The 15,403-nt window shown below is 41.1% G+C and overlaps 3 protein-coding genes across 4 annotated transcripts; 1 reads left to right on the plus strand and 2 right to left on the minus strand.

Moving 5' to 3' along the window:
- Positions 1-2,975: 2,975 nt before the first annotated feature.
- BORCS6 (BLOC-1 related complex subunit 6) lies at positions 2,976-8,801 on the minus strand. The gene is made up of 5 exons (XM_046629950.2): positions 8,429-8,801; positions 8,199-8,355; positions 7,560-8,078; positions 6,765-6,925; positions 2,976-4,420 (listed from the first exon to the last, which is right to left on the minus strand). Exons 2-5 carry the CDS (start codon positions 8,292-8,294, stop codon positions 4,369-4,371), a joined length of 828 nt encoding a protein of 275 aa, XP_046485906.1. The 5' UTR covers positions 8,295-8,355; positions 8,429-8,801; the 3' UTR covers positions 2,976-4,368.
- On the plus strand, positions 8,557-10,271 carry LOC124220687 (transmembrane protein 45B). Its single transcript, XM_046629951.2, has 2 exons — positions 8,557-8,738; positions 8,818-10,271. Exon 2 carries the CDS (start codon positions 8,892-8,894, stop codon positions 9,696-9,698), a length of 807 nt encoding a protein of 268 aa, XP_046485907.1. The 5' UTR covers positions 8,557-8,738; positions 8,818-8,891; the 3' UTR covers positions 9,699-10,271.
- On the minus strand, positions 9,921-12,712 carry Dbct (Dihydrolipoamide branched chain transacylase E2). Of its 2 annotated transcripts, none has more exons than XM_046629947.2 (5): positions 12,308-12,712; positions 12,068-12,195; positions 11,371-11,932; positions 10,867-11,262; positions 9,921-10,787 (listed from the first exon to the last, which is right to left on the minus strand). In XM_046629947.2, exons 1-5 carry the CDS (start codon positions 12,416-12,418, stop codon positions 10,554-10,556), a joined length of 1,431 nt encoding a protein of 476 aa, XP_046485903.1. In that variant the 5' UTR covers positions 12,419-12,712; the 3' UTR covers positions 9,921-10,553. The 2 variants fall into 2 exon arrangements, with proteins under 2 accessions (XP_046485903.1, XP_046485904.1); XM_046629948.2 differs by having other exon boundaries at positions 12,301-12,712.
- Positions 12,713-15,403: the final 2,691 nt, after the last annotated feature.

The following is a 15,403-nucleotide window of genomic DNA, read 5'->3' on the forward strand; positions in this document are numbered from 1 at the left end:
AGCCGGATATGTTCGACGGTCAATTAAACATCTGTTGTAAAAAGTTAATTTTTCTCTCTTTGCGCTACGTTACGGGGGTGAAATTTTCTCCTCGAAATTCCGGGCAGGGGAGGGTTGAATTTTAGAGAGTATTCTACGACCGCTACGCCATTGGGGTGAATTAGGTATACGGAGGGATAGAATTCCGTGTGTTCACCGCTAATAGAGATCGCGTTGTCGAGTAGGTACCGAAGTTAGTGGAGTCGGTAGGTGGTGCTCGTAAAAGTGCTGATAACGGTGCTGGCGTTCTAGATTCGGCACTGTGGAGCGGATTAAATGACGTTACAATGTATCACCCCCGCGGATTGCTGTCTCGCGATCTTCACATTTCTATGGTAATCTTGTTCCAAGACTTTAACGTTATTAAACTCACCGCTCGCTTCCTTCGCACCCGACGGAAATTGAAATCACTGGCATACATTGCCGGTATACACGTATACATGTACCTACATATTCCGCATATTATATTCACTCGTAAAACAATTTCCCGCTCCTCCAACAGCCTCTGAAACAACGCTGGAATCAAGTTTTATACTCCTACGGTCACGGACTTGCAAAAAAAAAAAAAAATATAATTGGCAGAACTAAAATAATGTCAAAACTACGCTTGTTTTTTTTTTAACAATTCCAGGGCTGTTAGCGGTCAAGTCGTCTTAAAAAAAAAAGTACTTTCGAGCAATATATTAACCGAAATAGTGTCAGAATCCTTTAATATCCTATCCCAACTTTGAACACGATTCATTCCTTTAATTTTGATTGCGTCAAGTACCGTCACTGCATGCAGTCAATTGCTGAAATGTAAGTGCCCTTGACTAATGATAAATTCAACAGAAGCGTGGGCGCGGTTTTGTTCGCTTTGAAGTTCGTATCGGCAAACAGCAGGATCGAATCGTCGCTATAGGGAAACGAACACTTCAACTTGTGACACACCTGCTGCAGGAACGAAGAGAGCCAGACGGCATGAGACAAAGGAAAACGGACATCGCGCGTTGCTTTTGCTGGTTCATGTTTGGCGCTGCGAGGGTACCTACTCGTGTACTCCGAAAGTTCATTCATTGCATTGCCCCGGTACTCGCACAATACTCGTCTAGTTACGTATACTCAGTTCGGTTCGTTCTGTCGCTATTTGATTTGGCGTGCCTGAAACTGAGTTGGCGACACTGACGCGTTCACGGCGCTCAACGAACTGGAGACGCGGCGTAGATCGACTAGCGAGCCGCGAGCTTCACTGATTGGCTTTCTCGGCTCGCGCGCGCCACTGTTGCCAACCTAATTCAAAACTCGTCGATACAGTCGGCAATGGAGTGAACGCAGTCACGTGTACGAAACGTATCGCGCTGCCTATTTCGCTCCAGGCTGTCTAGGCTTGATCGGGTATAGCCAAACTATGTACACCGCATGTGTATATGTATATGGATATATACTGCAGTCGTACAGAGAGCCTCGAATCACCATTGTGAACGTGGAACACGCTTCGCCCGGGTCACGCATGGGTCGCTTTCATCATACACTCGATCTTTGACAATCATCCCGTCCCATTGTACCTTACGGCTCTCTTCTCTCCTCTCTCATCGCTGCAGGCGTCGATAGAAATACAATTTCTTTCTTTTTTTTTTCCTCGTTTTTCTTATTCGTTCATATTTCATTCATATTACGTGGAATATTGGGTATAATATATGATATGTACGTACCTTTTATCAACCTTGTAAGAAATGAGAGAAAAAAAATATAGGGTAACAAAAAGATGGGTAATATTTCTGCGACGTGTCAAGCAGTCATGTATTAACTTCAGCTCATTCGTCGAATTTGAATCATCATAACTGAAGATTTGCAAATTGATTGACGACTATAAAAAAGAAAAAAAAAAAAAAAATCAGGAACAGGAAAATACAAGCCGATAGTGATAACAGGGTTTCTACTGTAGAGCTGACTAAAAGTAATCTAGTTCACTTTAATTCAAACTACTCGTTATGAGAAATACATATCACCGTATCGGTTTTCAATTCAAAATTGGAATAATGCGCGACAAATTATAAGATATTAATCCAGTCTGACTGATGAGATCACTTTTTTAACCTTGATTGGATATCACTTTGTCACTTTTCTTTGAGTTGAAATTTATTGAAAGGTGTAATGTGAAAATAATAAAAACAAGTGAATGAAGAAATTGAATACTCGAAATTGGTATTTTTATTTTTTTTTCTTCCTTCCTTTTTTGATAGGAACGTCGGTATAAATAGCGGGTATTTTACGACGAACGATTTGATCCCCGACACTTTGGGGACACGGAGAAAACTTATCTAAGTCTTCGGAAGAGCCGATTGAGGGGCTTATATGGCGTATTGCGTCGAGGGACAGTTGAGCGTTGATTAAAAAGGAAAAGAACAAAAGGTGGGAGGGGAGAAAGGATAAGGCGAAAAATAAAGTGAGATGAAATACTACCGGGGGCTCATCGCAATCGACGGCATTCATTCGAATCAACACACGCGTAACTCGTTAATGCTATTATTTATGCGACGCGGTGTTACGTGCAGTATATAATTGTAATACCTACCTACCTACCTACCTTTGAATTTAATCCCCATATCTTTCGCGCTTTCGGCGTTAGGCGCGAGTCGCTTTTCTCTAATCGCTGAATCCCATCAAAATTTCCTCAATTCAGCTCGATATAAATTATACCAAACGGCCGGGTAGGCGCCAGGTTTTCAAAATATATGTACACTTTGCGCGCCAGGTGCGATTCCATCTGGTCTGCAATCACCGTTCAACTATCAAGAAATTTACTGGCACAGGTCGAAAATTGCGAGACTTTTCTTCAGGGTTACAAACCTGCCGTCTGCATAGTCAGCTATTTATTTCATTGACATTGCTAGTTTTGTATTATGGATTAAGTTTGAATTAGGATTTCGAGAAAGTATAAAGCGTGAACAGCAGGGTTGAAATGTCACATCGATATTTGCGTGTTTTATTCATATCGTCATATTTACAACGATTTATACGTTTGAAATATTTTTTAAAACTATACCTATGTCTAATGTTTCACGGGCCTAATACGAAAACCGATTAAAACTTTTCAACATTGATTTATCGGAACCTAGATACCCTTTAACCGGGGTTACACATCATTTGGGAAGAATTAATATTCAATTGACTAACAATATTATTACTGCACATCTGGGTTAAAAATTGTTATTTTTTTTTCAAATTGAACATATTTAAGCGGAATGTTGCGATAGTATAAAAAGATTAAATATATCACTGTTTAAAAATATAAATAAGACATGGAGTTTGGCAAAAACAAACGGATACACACATTTCAAAGAACAAAAATTGACTATTTGAAGGAAAAGTTTTCGTACCAGTTGATTTTACTGAAATTTCGTACTTACATTGATAAAAATGATTTCACCAATTTATCGCCTAATCGATTAATCGCTGGAATGAACGGCGTGCATGTAATTTAAACGGCGTGTAAAAAAGTGTAAAAAATCGTTCATCGCGTGTAACAGTATATAATAAATAGACGAAAAGAGAACGAAGGGTGGAACATACAAGCATAAAACATATTTTCAAAAGACAGAAATATTGGCGACGATGAAAAGCGGTGCAGAGAGAACCGCGCATCTAACGATAAATAATGATAAGCCGACGACAGTGGGTGAAAAGAAATTCGCAAAAGAGCAGCTCGACCCTTTGAATTCAATTCCTCGAGTCATACTAGCTGGTATAACGCGCTCGCGTTATAATACAAACAGCAAATACGGCTTCCATGCGGGTTCCCCATAATTGAGTCAGACGTAAACTAACAAAACTGAAAAGCCGTAAGCTGTACGGTTTCGAAAAAAGGTGCCAATTTACACACAGTGAATCACGCGTAAGCACCTTGTGTAATAATTACTATGCAGATTGAGAGTCGGGTTTGATTCGCTACTGAACGTATGGATATTGTGGTTTAACCCGAGCAGCCCTGTCCCTATTAACGAGCTTGTGGTTATAGTAATAATATCTGCAGGGTATAAAACGTTGACGCGTCGTTAGTGTAATTAAACCTTTTGACTTGTTAGCGAGCGCGCGGAATTTATCGGTGAGAAACGAAACACCGTGTGAATTATGACGCGACGCAACTGGTTGAATAAATATCTGTGTACAATAGTTACATATGGTGAGAACCCTTGAATCGATCGACGGTCTGCCATATTGCAAATTACATTATACGTGTACACCTATCGGATTGAGAAGAAAGCGAGTTAATATTTGCAACGAGTCGCGTGGTCTGATATGGCGATCAGTTTTACCTCATTCTTGTATTTTCACTTCCCGTTTACCCCCTCACATGTTCATCGTGTTCTCGAAAAGCTCCAGCATCCTCTTCATCTCCTTTCTGGAACGAAGTTGATGTAATAATTCGGTGCAGACGATAATTGGAAGATAAAAATCGATCGCAATTTGCGGTGATGAATATATCCATACGCACGTGTTTAACCCTTTCGTGCAGACATTTTTTCTCACATGCGATTCACTTGAAATTTTGCATTCATGTGCTTTTGGGGTCACTGGTTATGAATCTAAACTCGATATTCGAAAATTCAAAATGGCGGACTCAATATGGCGGATGTAAATTCAAAAAGTCATTTGATTTTGATAAAGGATTGTGTTGCATGGTTTTTGGGGTCAATGATTACGAATCTGAACTCGAAATTGGAAAATTCAAAACGGCGGATCCAATATGGCGGACGTAAATTCAGAGAGTTATTTGATTTTGATAAAACTTGTCGTTTCAAAGTTTTTGGGGTCACTGATGACAAATCTAAATTCGAAATTCGAAAATTCAAAATGGCGGAGTAGAAAAATTTTTTAGTGCGTATTCAGTTTGTGTAAAATTTTGCATTCGGATTTTCATGCTAGATTAGCAGAAAATGCTTATTTTCGTGGAAAAGTACGAATTTCGATCATTTGTTTACACGTGCTATTTTTGCAATAAATAAATAAATTTCAAATCGTTCTTAGACTTAGAAATATTTCAGGGACCGTGTCGAATCAGAAAACTCGACAGTTATCCATACAGAAGAAAGTAGTTCAATAAATATGAAGCTGCAAAGAAAAAGGTGGGATCCTAAGTATCCCGGTGTAAATTAAAGAGTTGAACAGCTGTTCAAAAATGAATTCGTTCGCAAAACGTCAGGGGCGGGGGGTGAAAATCAGCGAGATTCAAGCTGGGTGATTAACTGAACTGTTGATTCTTCGCAATTAACGCGTTCGCGAAACGGCGTCGCCGCTTCGATATTTGTTGGCAGCGTCCGTCTCTTTTTCGCGCTTTGTATTGAGCTATTTATTTGAATTGAAACGGGTGGGGGGTAAGGAAAATAATCCGAGAAATAATTAAGCGGATGCATGAGTAAAACGTTCGGCCGTTTTCCACATGCCACTTGGAACTGTTATGCATAGGTACTGAAATATTTTTAATGCCGCTTGGCACGTCGTCTTTATACATTTTCTTTCAGCTTTGACATTCTGTAATACCTGCGTATACATTATACACGTTGCAATTAGCGACGACGGTCGGCAAAGTCTGCATATCAAGACTGCATTAATTGTATGCAAAATTTCAAAGCTGTCGACTTAAGGTAACCTGCAAGTGAATTAACTTCGAGGAATACGTTTTTAGAATTATTTTCTAAAGTGGTTAATTTTTCCAGCACAAGAACCAAGGAGGAGGAATAAGGAAATTAAAAAAAAATTCCCGACGTGAACGAAGCTTCAGTTCTTATGAAACTCACTTTATTTTATTCACCTTCGGAAATTAATGATTTTAAAACAGAATCGTGCAATTATTATTGGATGAGATTTAAAATTGTTCATTAATCCGTTAAGAAGAAAAGGCATTTCGAATTTTTATTTTAATTAAACGCATACCGGATTTTTCAATTATTACCGGACAGATATTTTGTGCGAACGCGTTCGTCGAGGAAATAATTTTTACCCAAAGATTGACAAATGTTGTAAGATAAATTATTAGGTACCCATCCGATGTGAGGATAGCAGGAATATTTTAATAACGAAATACCGGACCGTGATTTTATTTTCTTATTTGTTTATTTTCACTGTCGGCAATTAGTTTTCAACGGCGTTAATTATCAAGAGAGAGAGAGAGAGAGAGGAGGTGCAGTTTTAAGGTAATTGCTACGGTTTAACTCGAGATTTTTCCACCTCGCGGTATAATTTCCCGATGAATATGTATTCAAGAATCGGCACGGGAATATCTAACATTGATTCGAGAGTCTGCAGGATACTGGCTGTGCATCCGCGGTCGAACCGAACTACCTTTTGAATAACTCATCAATTGACCCTGCACGCGCCGAGACTGCAAGCCCTTTCCATTTTTCCAAACGGCAATGAAGAGAACCGGCATAAAACCCTGGCGAAAATCGCCTCGGCTTTAAATATCAATAGCCTCCCGTTAACCGTCGGATTAAGTAGGCGGTTAAATCGAATGTGTTCCAAAGCGAAGTAAAGAGAGAGAAAAATGTATAGGTATATACTTGATACGTCTTTAAAACAGCCGCGAGATTTAATCGAGCGTATGAAAATTCGAACGGTGAGATGATATGAAAGGAAAATGAATAGAAATGGATACGAACCCGAGTATATTAGGTATTATATACACCAGCAGTCGCCGCGCGCTCCATAGAAAACGTGCAAACGAAAGAAAGAAAAATGGGACTCACATTCGCTCTGCCAGCTTGTATATTGGACCCATAGACTTGGATAGCTCCTCGCACTTCGCCATCAGCTGATACATCGACTTGATGTTGTGGTCTACAGCGTCGCAGGTCTTGCAGACCGCGTCTCTGTAAGTCTCTAAGCAATCGACTGTCAACGCAGACACCTGAAAAGCAAAGGAACCTTTCAGTAAAGAGCACGGAAAGGAGATGGTCGAAATGGTAGAATGGAAGAGAAAAATGGCCAAAGAAAAATAAAAAAATAAAAACATTCGAATGCTTCCAGGGGTTCAAACCAGTTCCACGTGAAAGTACTCGAGGTGTACCTCAGCCGTTTACTTTACTCTATGATATGGTGGTATACATCAGAAAATATTGGGCACGTTTTTTTCTTAGTTTCTACAGGTTCAATGTTCTTTGATGTACTACAACAATGCACGAGATAAAGAACATCGGTGAGGTACACTTCAGATACTTTTATGGTAAGGTAAGTATACCAGTTATTGACACGTTTAGACCCAATTATCGATCCCATTATATTCCAAATTTATAAATTGACGGCACAAATTGTGAATTTTTCGATGACGAAAACCAATTTCTAGACTGTTGAACATTGCAAATTTATTTTTCGGTAATTTTAGAACCAAGGATCGAACAGATACAACCAAAAAAGGTCAGTAATTCGGACAAGTTCAACAACTGCCCTTACCTTAATCCCCTACGAGAATGCAAGTGAAGAAGTAGTTTGAAGGTTTCGGGGTGAATGAATTTTCGAAATTCGAGGCAAAAATTGTCCCTTACGCTATGCAATATCGCGGCAAGGTTTTCGGTCAAGGAGTCGACAGAGGTCGCCACCTTCCGAGCCTCCATTTCTAGCTCATTAAGGACGTTGTGATCGAGAATGGGAAGCTGAGGTGTGAGTGCCTGCCTGTAGAGGCAAGGCGTCGAACTCCTCGAGCCAGGAAACGAGGGCGTCTCTCCTCTCTTGGTTATCGGACTCGAGAGCTTTATTTTGCTCTCCAAATCCTCGGTGACGAAGAGGACCATGTCTCCCTCCTGAGTGACAGTGCCTTGGAGATGGAGGTATTTGATCGCCTTGTTATAGCTCGGCGGTTGGATAATCTCGATAGGTCCATCGTCGTCCTCCTCGGCACTGAGATCGTCGTTTTTCAGCTCAAGACTGTTGGGCCTCGGATTGTTGGAGTCCAATTTCTCCCCGTCCAAGTCGGGGGATTCCATCAATGAACGGAGATCCGACATCGGCGGCGACGATTGGGAATCGAATGATATTTCCGAGTAGGAAGCTGTCATCTCGTGGAGCTAAGATGGCGGTGCGGAAACCAAACGACGGAAAGAAAATGTAGAAAAAAAATGACAAAAATTAAATTTTTTCAACATGTCAGACTGCTCGTCTTGTCCAGTTATTTCTTCTAACCTTACTTTGTCCTCGTCATAGTCGAATCCTCCCGGTTTATCACCGCGAGTTGAACCATCTATCGGAAGTCTCGCCGTTCTCTCGTCGTCCTTGGTGTCCATTTTATTTCCCTTATTTCAATTTTCACACTCACGCTTTTGACACTTCTTCACTCGATTCACCCTTCAAAGAAATACTTTTACGTGTTGGGTTTCGTTACACAACATACCCACTGACATCGATGTGTTCAGCTCACCGTTGCTAACGAGGTTCGTCCTACACAGCAGAGGGGGAACCACTTTACGATTAGCGTAGCTTCGGTGATAGAGATTTCCTACTTTCCGGCTGGTGAATGAATCGCGTCCTCTGCACATGCGCAAGGTTTCTTTGTGTGTCGCCATCTTTAAAAAAGGCCATGCCGTGGTTTAGCTAGTAGCTGTGATCGAATCAGTTTGTGATGTATGAATGTGTGCGCGGGCAAATATTCATTGTTTACATTTAGTCTGATAAGTTTAGTGCGGTTGAATTAGGGAAAAAATATACATAATCTTGACAATTGCCTGAAGGTTGGTAAACAAGACATTGATTAATCTACGCGAATACGTCACTGACCCTGTAATAATTGAGAGACTATTTTGTTTCCAGAAAATCTCTTACGTCAGCAGATAAAAAAAGAAAAATAAATTTAACAAAAAAAAAGAAAAAAAAGAATATTAAAAATGGACCGGAATGACAGTGCCTTGGGCTATATATTATCTGGTTGCATATTCTATGTATTTGGATTGAAGTGGTGCTACGAATACGCTAAATACTGGCACAGTCACCGTGATTTGGATCACGAACGAGAACCGACGAAGCTCGTCAGGGCTTCTCGGAACTGCCAGAAACTGTTACGACGACATCCGCTGGAGGGAACCCTCAAGTTATTAGCGACCGCGATGGGCTTGGCAAGCACCCTCACGGGAAACTTGCCTAACAGCGTTGAGACGGCGCCATCGCCGAAGGTGGTGCACGCTACAATTTACCTCTTTTTTGCGCTCTCAGGCCTCGTCGATGTTCTCACTTTCTACTTTCCCCACGTCGTGAGCGACGGTCTGGCCAAAATGGCGCTTGCCCAGGCCTTCTTTATCGAGGGATTTTTATTTTTGTGGACCAGCCAGTCCAATAACTCTGCGATAGTCTTGGCTAGGATCGTCTGGACCAGCTCCTTTGCCGTCGTTCTCGAGTTGGTCTGGCCCGAGATGAAGCTCCTCAGGGCAGCTTCCACTCTGCTTCACGGTAGCTGGCTCGCTCACATGGTCAGAACCAGGGTGGAATGCAATTTTGCCACACTTGTGGAATGTAATCTTGAATCTCTGAAAATCGAGACTCTTGCTCTTTCCTTCTCCTGGCACTTTGCAGCTTCATTTATTGTCACACTCTGCGTAGTCGCGGTCACAAGAAGTTGCGCGCCGAAACTGAGGCCTGATGATCCTCCCGAAATCCCCATCTATGATTACTGCCATGACGTAGATCAGAGAGTTTAGGGCCAAATTTGTTCAGCTTGTGATACATGAAAAAGCCAGGTCGCCTTGATAGATCCCAACTTCTGATCTCTGATCACAGTAACACGATTTATTAGCTATTTTATAAATGTGCCTTGTTTATTTTTGCTCGCAACCTGTAAAGACGTCTCAAGTGGTTCATTTTGTTTTCTCATTAATTTTTTTATTTACTCAATTTTTACTCGTATATTGTAATTAATAATATTGTCGATTCACGTACCAATTTTATTTAGCTATATCGATCGTCTTTACAGCAACTCGCTTTTAGTATCTAATACTTATTGCCACATGATCAAGTTGTTCTCGTTATTAACGTGCCTAAGGTAAACAATGTTTTTATACAATAAATTTGTATATAATATTTTTTGTGATATTACTGTAACATACAATGAAAAAGTGTTATTATTCAACCAGTCGCCAATTGCCAGTGCCTCACATGATATATGTAATCATGATGTATTTTAATACCGTGTAATTGTAATATTGTATAGTCTTATATGCATATAAGCGTTGTTAAATCTTGTACACTGTTATCCAGATCTTGAACTTCTAGATCTGCTCTTCCAAAAATATTGTACATCTACATGTACATACATGTTTATGTGAATGTTCTTTACAACGATCGAAATATTGTGCCTATATGAAATTTGTAAGTCAACACTTTCGAATAAATTTAAAAAACTGATATTTGAATGTCGATTTTGTTTTTTCTACCATAAGAGTTGTAGTATTATAAAGTACAAAAACAATCAGACCTGAGAAATCTCCCAGCAGTGATCCTGCCGTACAGTTGTTCGAAATTTAAAAGTCTACCTCGCGCTATGTTCGTCATCATTATCAGTTCATTACCAACAGCGCGGGATTCTCCAAGTAGTATTTCCAGAGGTTTGAGAATTTAGCTATCGTCGCACCGTCGACCACCCGATGGTCTGCGGCCCAACTAACCGACAGTATCTGGGCTGCGACTACCTTATCATCGGCGTCGAAACGAGGCAGTTTTTGTGTTCTTCCTACCGCACCGATCACTATTTGCGGTGGTAATATCACAGGCTTTGTGTACGTCCCGCCGACCTGTGTGCAACGATTAATAAAATTGACGATTTTCACTACTCTTCATCTCTGTGTTCTACATTTTTTAAACACTACTTACCACTCCGATGTTGGACAAGGTGAATGTGCCACCCGCCAAGTCGCTCAGTGGTATGGCTGTCCTTTTTCCGAGTTCCTGGAGCCTGTTGAGCTCCTTAGCGATGGTCACGACGTCGAGATTCTGAACGTTCTTTACGTTCGGCACGACCAGACCCTCCGGAGTATCCATGGCCACGCATATGTTGTGCCACGGTAGTACTTCGACGGTTTGAGTATCTTCGTTCAGCCTGGCATTGAGTTCGGGAAACTTTTCAAGAGCCTTTGATATCGCCTTTATGAAGAATGGCATGTAGGTCAGAGCAATCCCCCGTTCCTTCATGGCGGCTTTGACCTCATCCCTTAACTTGACGAGTTTCGTCACGTCGCATTCGTCGCTGTAAACGAAGTGCGGGATGCTCTGAAATGAAATTCTTTACAATCTGTGCAATGAATTGTTCAACAAATGTGTCCTAAGAGTCCTTAAGATTTTGACTCTGGGTAGATTTTGGCACGCGGTAGGACTCACCAGAGAGCGTGTCATTGTTGTCCACATGTGTTTCGCGTATCCTTTGAGGGCAACGGTTTTAACCTCTCCTTGGACTCGATTCGTTTTATCAGGCTGCCTTTGCGGCTTGGTTGATTCCTCGATGTCACTGTCAGACGTCTCGTTGTCATCGTATGAAAGAAGGTCCTCCTTTAGTATTCTGCCATTTTTACCCGTTCCGACGACGTCTTTCAATCGAATACCCTTCTCCATGGCTATTCTCCTGACAGCAGGAGTGGTGAGAACTTTTCCGATCAGGGATTCCCGGGAGGCCTCACTCCCCCGCTGATGTTCAGTGTTGAGGCTTGTTTTCTCCTGGGGGGATATTTCAGTTGTCCCCGAAACTTCTTCGTTCCCATTTTCCCCCTCGTCATCCAGCTCTATGTCGACCAGCGGTTGTCCGACTAAAGCGATTTCGTCTACCTTAAATCGGAGGGCTTTTATCATCCCGTCGTATCGGCTGGTTATAGTGACCGAAGCCTTGTCGCTTTGTACTTCGCAGACTTCGTCGAATTGGCTCACTTTGTCTCCAGGTTTGACGAACCTGAGGTAAAGAAATAGTCAACCATTTGTCACCCTGTCTGATACTGTCGTTCGACACTTTCAATGCGGGAATGTTACAGGCTGTCTCAATTTGTTTCGTGTAACACAAACATGGGAGATGATTGAAGTCGCTCACCATTCTTTGACCGTGACCTCACGAATTCCTTCCCCAATGTCGGACAATTTGAACGGCACTACGCGACCCTGAAGCGAAACCGAGGTCGATACGGATCTGAGAACAGCCTCGAGTTTGATGTTCTTAGGCTGAAAAAGAGCAAAAAATTTACGAATCCGATATACCGATTAAAGCGGTTCGAGATAAGGAAAGTAACGGTACGATTGATCACTGATAAGCAATAATACGTGCACCATTTACCGGTAGAACCAATCTACTAGTAGCTAGATGACGAACGAAGAACGTCATTGCGATGTTGCAACGAGTTGACCGCACAGTTCTGCAGTTACTGGCAATCAGAGCGATATTCATACCGCGTTAAGCGTTGAGCTGATTATACGTCGATACCGAAACAAAGTGACGAGCGTTCTCCGTTTGCCCGCCTTACCGTACAAGTAATGGCCGCGCTTCTTACGGAATAGCATTTAATCACGAACGTCAGATTCATGCTCGGTGCGATTAATTCTTACGTAACTTACTCGCTTGAGAAACAACAACTGATAACAGCACTGCGAAATCAAACATAACCGAGTCGCGCATCGTCTTATACATCTCAGGTACGTATTTCCCCAGCTTTTTTCTTCATTTTGTAAAAATCTGGGTGGTTTGTCGCGTGAAGATAATTTCAGCTTGAGGAATCCCCCTCCCCCCCCCCCCCGTCAGTTTCAATTCTTCAATTATCTTGTAATATTTTGGATAAATGAGGTGGACAACGATATCTGTTGTGTTTTGCTTTATTCCTTTTATTTCACCAACTGGTTCGTACAGCGCTTACTTAACACCTCGGATACCGAGTACATACTGGCGTGTCTATATCGACACGCTTGCTCGAACACATACACACGTGTCTACGCTTACCCCTATTCCCCACATACATTGCCTGTATTCCATACTACTACACTCTCTCTGACTATAAAAAAAAAAATGTTTTAATCGTTGTCTTATTTTTCTGTGTGATTTCGGATTCGCTCTGACCGCCGTGTCATTAATGGTATTGCATCAACATCTGCACTTTGTTTGACACATTCTTCCGGCGATTCGGTAATGCGATACAGTTTCATCTGGTTGCTATGCCGTTTCCATACTATATTAGGTGAAATTTCTACAAGGTAAGTTACCCCTGATACTGATTCTTTTAAAACTTTGGCTTTTACCCATGATGAATGCGTCCCCCGATAATCTGTAACCATGACTGTATCTCCTACTTTGAAATGTGAGCGGTTTCTTCCGATATAATTTTTTTTTTGCCTCGAATGCGTTTCATCAACCGTTTCCTGTACATAATGCGGGCATAAAAGCGACAAACAATTCCGTAATTCACGGTTAAGAAATAACTTTGTCGGCGACTGATTTGTTGACGTTTGCGGGGTCGACCTGTAATCATGTAGGAATTGCTGTGTGGCATCCTCTAAATTCATGTTGTTCATCATCATACATTTAATTTTTCGTTTGTATGTGTCTACAAAATTTTCGGCCGCGCCGTTTGTCGCTGGGTGGTGTGGCGGAATCCTACTGTAGCGTATACCGTGCTTTTTTGTGAATTCTTTAAATTTATAACCACGAAATGATTGGAAATTGTCTGTAACTAAATTTATCGGGTACCCGTATCGAGAAAACAAGTCGGAAAAGTTTTTGATTGTAGCCGTTTCGGTCATATTATTCATAATGAAAGCTTCAGGCCATTTTGAATGGCTATCGATTACCATTAATACCATTTTGTCATTGATTGGTCCAAGAAAATCTGCGTGTATTCGGTGCCATGGCGTAGTTGGCCATCCCCATGGAGTTAACGGTATTTTCATCGGTTTCTTATTTGTTTTTAAGCAGGGTAAACAGGATTTTGTTATCTGATCAATATCATCGTCGATGTTTGGCCACCAAACATACCCACGGGCTAACGCTTTCGTTTTACGTATTCCAAAGTGGCTACAGTGTAATTCTTTTAAAACTAAAGTGCGTAATTTATTCGGTATAATTACTCTGTGGCCCCATAATAAACAACTATTTTCCACCGCTAACGCGTCTTTTTTGCGCCAATACACTTTTATTTCTGTTTCTTTTGGTTCCCTTTCAGGCCATCCATTCAAACAAAATGTTAAAATTTTGCACAGCACTTTATCCTCGCGCGTCGCTTTTTGGACTTGCTTCCAATACAATGTCGCGAAATCGAATGTTATGATATTGTTCAAAAAGGTATCTGGCATGTCTTGTATAACTGCGAATCTCTTATCATTTTTATCATCGTCACTTGGTATGGAAAGCCTGCTCAGCCAATCTGCATAATTATCTTTTCCTTTTGTGTGCGTAATTTTGTAATTGAATGCAGCTAAAAATGCCGCCCATCTCTGTAACTGCGCTGTGGCTATGGTTGGAATTGATTTTTCCGGATGCAATATGCGGATAGCGCGGCATTGTCTGTTTGTAGGGTGAAAAGGGAACCAAATCGAAATTCATAGAATGATTTTATACCAAATGTAATTGCAAGCCCTTCTTTGTCCAATTGAGAATAACTGCATTCATGAGTTTTTAGTAATCGGCTTGCATATTGAACCGGGCGATCGTAGTTGTTCTCATCTTTGTGAGCCAGTACTGCTGAAACGCCGTAAGGTAACGCATCGCATGTAAGCACAATGGGTTTCTTCGGGTCAAAGTGAACTAAAATTTTATCCGATGTAAGTTCTTTTTTTATATTTTGGAATGCTACCTCGCATTCCTTGGACCATTAAAACTTACTATTTTTGTCCAAATTATTATACAACGGTTTCAATCTTGTAGCTAAGCGCGGTAAAAATCTGCCATAATAATTTATAGACCCCGAAAAGCTCCGCAATTGTGCCACAACCGATGGTCTCGGCGCTTCGCGTAGACATTTTATATTTTTTTCCATTGGTTGTATGCCTTCTTCGTTGATGCGATATCCTAGATACTCTATATCTGTTTGGAAAAATTTACCTTTATTGAAGTTAATCTTAAGTCCTGCTTCATTTAATCTTTTAAATGCTTCGTACAAATTATTGCAGTGATCTATTGTTGTTTTAGCCGTAACAATGATGTCGTCTATCAATACTGGGACGTTCGGGATTCCTATGAGGAGCGTGGAAATTGCTCTTTGAAATGACCCTGGCCCTGTTGCAATGCCATACCATAATCTCAAGCATTTGTATAATCCAATATGTGTTACTATGGTCATGATCTCTTGGGATTTTTCGTCGACCGGCATTTGCAAAAAAGCCTCAGAGAAGTCTATTACTGAATATGCTATTCCCCCTGCTAATATTGAAAATATCTCTTCAATTC

This window comes from Neodiprion pinetum, chromosome 5 (genome assembly GCF_021155775.2).
Source record: "Neodiprion pinetum isolate iyNeoPine1 chromosome 5, iyNeoPine1.2, whole genome shotgun sequence".
Classification (NCBI taxonomy): domain Eukaryota; kingdom Metazoa; phylum Arthropoda; class Insecta; order Hymenoptera; family Diprionidae; genus Neodiprion; species Neodiprion pinetum.